Source organism: Lutzomyia longipalpis, chromosome 2 (assembly GCF_024334085.1).
Source record: "Lutzomyia longipalpis isolate SR_M1_2022 chromosome 2, ASM2433408v1".
NCBI lineage: Eukaryota > Metazoa > Arthropoda > Insecta > Diptera > Psychodidae > Lutzomyia > Lutzomyia longipalpis.
This window is the reverse complement of record NC_074708.1, coordinates 9,313,407-9,322,629: the sequence shown is the minus strand read 5'-3', so window position 1 is coordinate 9,322,629 and position 9,223 is coordinate 9,313,407. Positions and strand designations below refer to the sequence as shown.

General features: G+C 38.7%; 2 protein-coding genes across 2 annotated transcripts; both read left to right on the top strand.

The window, feature by feature from the left end:
- The first annotated feature begins 4,404 nt into the window (after positions 1 to 4,404).
- LOC129789185 (uncharacterized protein K02A2.6-like) lies at positions 4,405 to 7,058 on the top strand. The gene is made up of 4 exons (XM_055825834.1): positions 4,405 to 4,456; positions 4,568 to 6,613; positions 6,668 to 6,821; positions 7,028 to 7,058. The coding sequence occupies exons 1-4, from the start codon at positions 4,405 to 4,407 to the stop codon at positions 7,056 to 7,058; spliced, it is 2,283 nt and encodes a 760-aa protein (XP_055681809.1).
- A 109-nt stretch (positions 7,059 to 7,167) lies between these two features.
- Positions 7,168 to 8,197, top strand: LOC129789093 (uncharacterized protein K02A2.6-like). The gene is made up of 2 exons (XM_055825732.1): positions 7,168 to 8,082; positions 8,141 to 8,197. The coding sequence occupies exons 1-2, from the start codon at positions 7,192 to 7,194 to the stop codon at positions 8,177 to 8,179; spliced, it is 930 nt and encodes a 309-aa protein (XP_055681707.1). The 5' UTR covers positions 7,168 to 7,191; the 3' UTR covers positions 8,180 to 8,197.
- Positions 8,198 to 9,223: the final 1,026 nt, after the last annotated feature.

Sequence of the window (9,223 nt, the reverse complement as noted above, 5' to 3'; positions counted from 1 at the left end):
AAAGCAAAAAAAAAAAACGAATAAACTTGAAAGGGCCACATGAAGGTCTAGTGCAGCTTGAGAAAAAGCCCAAAGCTCATGGAATTTTCCATGTAAATGCTCATGAAGCTTTTTTTGAATGACCTCAGCGTCGTCGCAGCTGCGGTAAAAGAATGTTAACTTGCGTTTGTCACTTTCAAATGCCCCACGAACGCACACTTACGCATCTCGCAGCTTCACCTCCTTCTTCCCTCCCATGTGCGTCTCATCGGGCCAAGACGGTGAAGAAGCAAAAAAAAACGTCTATACGCAGAATGCGAAAAAAACTGGTGATCTTTCGGGTTGTCTAAGTCTCTCTCTAAAACATTACATAGATCCCAAAGTCAAGTCACATACAAAAAAGTTGTTTGTCTACTTCAGTTCTTGTCGCCTTTTTATGCATATAAATGATATAGATAGTGGTTTAAATTAAATTTAAACATATTCGCACAATCGAAACGCACAAACGCACATTTTTTTTTTTTTCGAAACGTGGTTCTGCCTCCTATTTCTAAATTCTGACATATCTCAGGGAGGTGCAGAACCAGGAGATGAGTTTATAAATAAAAGATCTCTGGCAGAAAATTTGCTACATAGCTAAAATTGCGAATGACCGCAACTTCTTTTTGGAGGTTAAATTACACAACTTTATGCATTTTTTCTTTTTTTTTTGTATTAAGTCGCCAAATAGATATTCAGGAAGGGGTACATTTTGGACAAGAGGCTTCGGAATCATTTTGACTTGTAGATTTTGCTCTTTCCAGGTAACTCTTAAAAATCACTCAATTCTGCATGTTTCGTTTCATTTATTTTTCTTGATATTCAGAAAAAGTGAAAAAAAGTGCGTGAATAGGGATTAGGTGGATATAAATTTTTCTGAAAGTTATTTCGGTCGTTTTGTGCGTTCTTGTGGTTTACCTCGTAAAATAAATTTTATTGAGAGGCTGTTAACGCTTTTAGGACATTAATGGGTGATTGAAAATTAAATATATGTACCTATATAGTTGAGTCTCAAGGGCCTCCTCCAATGTAATTAAAGGAGTTTATTCATTTTGCTGAAAGATCTATGTAAACATTTTTTAAGCGAATCTGAAAATATTAAATAAAATCAAATAGATCTATTATTTTACTCAAAAATCATATGGAAAACATTTGAAAATAATTAAATAAAAGCATAAGTTTTATGAATTATTTCATTAATTACAATTTTAACGATTCTTTCAGTGAATAAAAAATTCCAGCTGTCATTTTTATTAGAGCTTAGCATGGTGCTTGGTGTTAGAGAACAAGTGGAACAAGTGCACAAAGGAACTATATATGTAGATATACATATATAGTGCTATATGTTGGCAAAGAAAAAAAATTACCACCTACCGCAAAAGAGGTGGCACAATTCACGACAGAAATCACTATAATTATTCGCATTCGCGATAAGGAGCCCCCTAAGCTAACCGCAATAGAGTTTTGTGACCTCCTCGAAACCGGATATTTTATTACAAGCCTCCTGGTAAGACTTGAAATTAAATAAGCGAAAATTAATTTCTGCCTCCATCGTGGTGAATGTGTTGGGAATTCATTTTATCGATTTTGTGCGTGAAAATGTTGAATATTTTGACGATTGGACGTGAACTTTTGCTTAACACATTCTGTACAATATGCCACACAGAATTCCCGCATACATGGGTACACCATGCGAGGGGGTGGGTTTATGCTGTTGGATTTTTTGTTGTTGAAAAAGCACAGAGGAGAAAGCACAAGAAAGCTTGATTAAAAGTTGCGTGCACGCAATCATCGGAAGTTGGTATAAAATATTACACATTTCCATGCACAACCCATATTTTCCCTTCTTCTCACCACACCATTCCACCCCTTACCCCTAAAAATGTTTCACATTCAACCCTCGTCTTATCAGTGAAAACTACAGAGTGGTTGAGCTTTTCTCCCAACTCACACCCCCATAAAGTATTCTCCGGCGATGGGTTGTGCTATGTACGTTCTCTAAACGCACACACACACACACACCTCTTTTCCTTTGTGGGAAAATCACTCCGCCATTAAATCATCTCCCGCATTGTCTTCGGCAGAGGGAAAGACAGGCGGAAAATACAATCACTCAGCATGAATTCTCATGCACTATCGAGCATATGCATCACTCACACCTAATTTCATTCAACAAACGAGGGGTCGCAGTGCATTCACCCCTTTGCACGGAACGCACGGAACGCACCCCAATTTAAAAGTGAATTTTCGGCAATGACTCTGCATTTCCACCATTTATATTACATTTCACCAAATAAAACCTCTGCCACAGAATTCTTAACATTTTGATATTTTTCCCTGGAAAAGTGTTAATGGTTGAATATGTAATTAAAAGGTATATAATGGATGAAATTCGAAAATAATTATATACTCTCCATTTCACGTGTTTTACCTCAATATTATACATTTACCTTTTGGTTTCTTTTATTTTGCTTTTTTGATTTAATTTTGTGTTCTTCAAAGGAAGCTACTAACTAGAAAAATATATAGTTTTGAAATTTTAATACAAATTTAAAAGCAGTCTAAAAATAAAGTAAAAAAATATATATATTAGAAAAATTGAAAAAATAGGTAACAATAGAATTCGATGGAAAGATTTTATTGTCTAATAAGAAAATAATTGAATATATTTCTCAAATTTAAATCGTTTTAATATTTACACTTTAACGCAATTAGGGATTTTTAGGTAGGTACGGATTTATTTCTAAAAGTCTGCAAAAAATATTGTTTATCGTTTTAGGTGATGAAGCAAACATGGTGATAAAGTGCAAAACCAATTTTACTAGCGAAATAATTCAATTTCAATTAGACTCACCAGGAAAAGTAACTCCATGCTAAATTCATGTGATCCCAAGGGGCAAATAATTAAAGATTTGATTGTACTTAATATTTTTTTTTGTATCTCCTGTTTATTCGCACAAACTGTTTTACAAAGGTAAAAAATGTACTAAACACTAACACTTCTAGCTCTTCTTTTCCTTTTTATATTTTAATTTTCAGTTCATTGCTGGAAGTATTTTTTTACATAATACTTTTATTACAACTTTCTTAAGAGTTTTAATACTAAATCTTGGTTAAAATATTGATTTTCAAAATATGAAAAATTACGATTGTTAGAAAATTTTCAGCCTTACTAACAATTATTTTCCTCTTGGAGTATCCGGTTAATTAAGCCTGAAGTTTATCCAGTTTTTCCGCTGGAATCTCTGCATGGATGGGCTAATGGATCAAGTCTAAATGGATTCATTTTCAGACCAATATAGGAGGAGGGTTGCAGCATCAAATCGATTTCATGCGATGCAGTGAGGGGTTGGTTTTTTGCATTTAATTACTGTGGGAGCGAGAGCGAAGGGTAAGCGGTACAGCTGGACTAGAGCGGCACTTGGCCGGGAGAACTTGAAGTGTACAGACAAGTGTAGAGAAGCAGAGTGAAATATATAAAGATAGAAGAGAAGTTAAGAAAACGTAAGTAGTTTTAATTACCACAAATGGCGACGAGGATGGGATTACCCTCGTTGGAAAAGGAAAAGTGTATGGAAAATGAGTTTTTTTTTCATTAAGAGAAAATTTGAAATTTTGCATTGAGTAAAATTCCAATATGGCTGCTGATCATACGGGTTTTTTTTTCTTGCTTTTATATGTCCCTTTATCGCTGTTTTTGAGATCTATTATTAATAAAAAAAGTGAAGCTCATAATTATCATATAAAAATTGAATAACGGAACTATCAGCATAGGAGAGTGTCTTTAGATTAATGTTGTAATATGTTGTATCTCAGAGAGAATTTAATTTGAGATAAAAGTTTTTTTCGCTCTCTTTTCATCCGAGAGAATTTTGTTGAAACTGGTTTTGATGAAACAAAGAAGATTTGATAAAGCGATAAAGCGAATTACATTGCAATTTAAATGGTGATAAACCATGGGAAGTATCTGATTTGTTTTATATGAGAATTAATTTGGAATATGTTGATGAAAATGATTTGATTTTGCTCTACAATAGAAAAGCTATTGTAGGATGGTCTTTGAGACCTGGAATAAAAATGATTAGAGAATTGCGCTACAATAGAAAAGCTATTGTAGGAGGGTCGGTTAGACCTGGATTTGATTTTATGCGCTACAATATCGATGGTATTGTAGGATGGTTTTTTTTTTTCTCTTTTTCTTTTGTTGAAGAGATAAAAAGAACCTGGATAAGACTGATGATATGAAATTGAAGATTTTATGTGGCATAATATTTTGCATGTGAATTGATTGATAGCGTCATGATGAGAGAGAGAGTTGTGGTTGAATTGAGAGAAATGTCTCGGATTTCTTATAGATACGGAGAGAAACGATACCTGATTGTGAGAATGGAGAGGTTTTACAACCTGCCACCATTCAAATGTGCTACCCTATCGGCGAGTGAGGGTAGACGGAAATGGCTACAATGGAAGAGAGGATTTTTGCACATTGCGAATATTTCTAAAGAAACAAATAAAACAAATCTGAAGTCTCTGCTTTTGTCTCAAGGAGGGTTGGAATTGCAAGATGTTTTTTACAGCATCCCGGGGGCGGATGTAGAAGAAGATGTGGGTGAAGATGAGGATGAAGTAGTTGATCCATACAAGGTTGCACTTGAGAAGTTGGACGCATATTTTGCTCCCAAGCGCCATGAATCTTATGAAAGATTTGATTTTTGGGCATTGAAGCCTGAGGTTGATGAGCCATTTGAAAAATTCGTCCTGCGTGTCCAGCAACATGCCTCGAAATGCCAATTTGGGAGAACGGAGCAAGAAGCGAGAGACACAGCAATTATGGACAAGGTGATTCAATTGGCTTCTATAGAGCTGCGAGAAAAATTGCTGGAGAAGAAAAATCCGACAGTGGGTAACATGATCAATCAAGTGAATATTTTTCAAATGATCAAGGCTCAGGCAAAGGAGATGGGTCAACCAGCCACAAAGATTGAGTTGAATACTGAGGTGAATCAGATACAAGCCAAACCTGATAATCCAAAACCCATGACTAATGTGGAATGCTTCCGATGTGGTAGAAAAGGACATTATGCTCGGGATCCCAAATGTCCGGCGAAGGATAAAACCTGCCTCAAGTGTAAGATGCGTGGTCATTTTGCCGTAAAATGCCAACAACAGCAGCGTGGGGTGAAACGATCCAATGATTCACAGGTGACTACCACCCCTCCCGAAAAGAAAAGCAAGGTAAATGCTGTTGCGACGGACAGTGAGGCAAAACCACTGGAGAGTTTTATCTACAATATCGGAGATGGTGATGAGCGTATTTGGTGTCGAGTTGGAGGAGTTCTCGTTGAGATGTTGATTGACTCAGGGTCTTCACAAAATATTATTGATGAAGCAACGTGGACGTATATGAAGAACAATGATGCGGTTATTCAGGAGGTTGAAGGGGAAGCTCGATCTATTTTGAGAGCATATGCGCAGAATGATCCACTGCAGATTTTGAAGGTTTTTAAGGCTGAGATAGCTATTGCTGAAGGGAATGATAAGTTGTTGAAAACCGCAACGTTCTATGTGATCAAAGGGGGTTCACTTTGTTTGCTTGGGAGATACACAGCCAAGTTGTTGGGGGTGTTGATTTTGGGATTACCCAGCACTCAGGATCATTTCATCGGACAAATGGAAGAGAAGAGAATCACCCCTTTTCCTAAGATGAAAGGGATTAAACTTGTGATTCCAATTGATGATTCAGTTCAACCAGTCACTCAACATGCTCGTCGCCCTCCAATCGCGCTTTTGAAGAAAGTTGAGGAAAAATTGGAGGAATTGGAAAGATCTGATATCATAGAACCGGTGAATGAACACAGCGCTTGGGTTTCACCAATTGTGGTGATCTCAAAGGACAATGGAGATATCCGCATCTGTGTGGACATGCGACAAGCAAACAAAGCGATTAAGCGTGAAAATCACTTGATGCCCGTGTTGGAAGACTTCTTGCCACGATTGGAGTCAGCGAAAATTTTTTCACGCCTGGACATCAAAAACGCCTTTCATCAAATTGAATTGGACGAAAGCTCTCGCCATATAACGACTTTTATAACCCACAAAGGAATGTTTCGGTATAAGCGACTGATGTTCGGAATTTCCTGTGCCCCTGAAATTTTCCAGAAGGTAATGGAGCAAATTTTGTGCGGGTGCCACAATGCTATGAATTATATCGATGATATAATTGTTTTCGGGGTTTCTCTGGAGGATCATGACAAGGCGTTGAATAAAGTATTGGCTACTTTGAAAGAGAATGATGTACTCTTGAATCAATCGAAATGCATATTTCGTGTTTATCAAATTCAGTTTTTGGGACACGTGCTTTCTGAGAAAGGCATCAGACCGATGGAATCTAAAGTGGAAGCAGTACAAAAGTTTAGGTCACCTGAAACAAAGGAAGAAGTTCGCAGTTTTCTCGGATTGATAACGTATGTTAGTAGATTTCTTCCTGATTGTGCAACGGCCACATTTCCTCTCAGACAATTGATGTGCAGCAGTGACCCCTTTATTTGGAAGGAAATCCATCAGGAAGCATTTGATAAGCTGAAGAACATGATTGGTAATGCACAGATATTGAGTTTCTTTAATGATAATCGCCGCACTCGTTTGGTAGCTGATGCATCTCCAGTGGGGTTGGGAGCAGTACTGTTGCAATTCGAGGATGACACTGTTGATAAACCACTAATCATTGCTTATGCGAGTAAATGTCTCTCCAAAACTGAACGCAAGTACTGCCAAACGGAGAAGGAGGCTCTAGCTCTCGTTTGGTCAGTGGAAAAATTCTACACATACCTCATTGGAAGAAAATTTGAGCTTGTCACTGATCATAAGCCACTGGAATTGATTTTCAAGCCCACCTCTAAGACATGTGCAAGGATTGAGAGATGGTTGCTCAGGCTTCAGTCGTTCCATTTCAAGGTGATCTACAAAAAGGGTTCTACCAATATTGCAGATCCACTCTCACGACTTTCAGTAATGAATGGAAGTACGGAATTCGAGGCTGAAACAGTTTGTATGGTTTTACCTATACTAGAGTCTGCAGCAGTTGATGTCGCTGAGATGGTTGAAGCATCCAAAAATGATCCCGAAATTCAAGCTGTTAAGAAAGCTTTGGAGACCGAAAAGTGGACGAGTGATATGGTGAAGCCATATCAAGCTTTCAGACAAGAGTTTGGAATGATAGGGGAGATATTGGTGAGGGGAACTAAATTTGTAGTTCCTAAATGTTTGAGGACAAGGATGATGGAGCTGGCACATGAAGGGCACCCTGGAGAAACATCAATGAAGAAACGCCTCCGAGAAAGAGTGTGGTGGCCCTCCATGGATGCAGAAATCATCAAGATTGTCAAGAAGTGTGAAGGATGTCGTTTGATTGAAGTGCCAAGCCACCCAGAACCAATGCAGAGGAAGAGGTTGCCAGAAGGACCGTGGATAGATTTGGCAATAGATTTTCTGGGGCCTCTACCGTCGGGGGAACATATTCTCGTTGTAGTAGATTACTACAGCAGGTACAAGGAAATCGAGATTATGCCCCGAATCACCGCCAAAGATACAGTAGCTCGGCTTGACAAAATATTCACCAGGCTCGGCTATCCCCGCACAATCACGTTGGATAACGCTAAACAGTTTGTAAGCGCTGAATTTCACGAATATTGCAAGATCAAGGGAATTGTCCTCAATCACACCATTCCCTATTGGCCTCAGCAAAATGGTGAGGTGGAGAGGCAGAATAGGTCCTTGTTGAAAAGGATAAGGATCAGCCATAGTCTCGACCGAAACTGGAAGAGGGATTTACATGACTATCTGGTTATGTACTACACAACTCCGCACAGTACTACGGGGAAGACCCCAACCGAGCTTCTTTACGGTAAAACTATAAGGAGCAAAATTCCCTCTTTGGGAGATATTGCAACAGCTCCTCCTGTTTCAGACTACAGGGATCGTGATCAATTGTTGAAAGAGAAGGGGAAAGCGTGTGAGGATGAGAAGAGACGAGCAATGGTGTCAGACATAGTAGTTGGGGACAAGGTATTAATGAAGAATTTGCTCCCTGGAAATAAGCTACAAACCCCGTTTGGTCCAACAGAATACATTGTTAAACGGAAGACAGGAGCATCAGTGGTGATTGAGGATTCGGACGGAGTACAATATGAGAGAAATGTATCTCATCTCAAGAAAGTGCAGAAAGATGCAGATGATGCAGATGTTACTCCGGGGAAAGTTCATAATCCTCAACCGGGACCATCTCGACCTCGTAAGAGGAAAACTGAGTTCCAGGGTGGAGTAGTCACCAGGGCAAGGAAGCGTCGTGAAGAAAAGGAGAGGTGTGGGAGCGAGAGCGAAGGGTAAGCGGTACAGCTGGACTAGAGCGGCACTTGGCCGGGAGAACTTGAAGTGTACAGACAAGTGTAGAGAAGCAGAGTGAAATATATAAAGATAGAAGAGAAGTTAAGAAAACGTAAGTAGTTTTAATTACCACAATTACAAAATGTTGTGACATCCACATGGCGATGATTTGTTTGGATGATTCTGCAATGCTTAGGTATATGTATGTACAGTGGGACCCCAGTACAACGACCACTCGGATGTACTCTTCACACTCATTATTTTCAATGCGCGAGAGTAGCTCAACCAAGTGGTCGTTGTACTGGGGTCCCACTGTATATATTTTTTACCCCAAGAGCATACAGAGCGGTTCATACTAAATCTCTATGAACCCCATAGGGAGCAAACCAGGAGAAAAGAATCAATTGAAAATATTTGATTGCCACTGTATTTGATTTATCCATGATGATGTTAAAAAAAAGTCACATGAAAAGAGAAAAGTGGTGTTTAGCAAGTGAAATGTCGATTTGGCATTTCGCATTGAATAAAGATTTATGCTGTCTGGAGGTCGTCCCGAAGAGGAGAAAAAATTCGATTTCCTCCGGGTGGTGATTGACAAGACACTGGCAACGAGATTTTTGGGGTTCTTTTTTTTTACCTACCTCTCCTCTGAATGTGACCCATAGAATTTTTGGGCATTTTCATTTTGCTGCGAGATTAACATGTCCGAACGTTTGACTTTGAGAGAGTTCCCTCCAATGGAGTGCATTCTCATATGGAAATTTATCAGAGAACTGAATCTCTTTCACCTCACGATTTCCTGGATAATGTTCCCAAATTCACA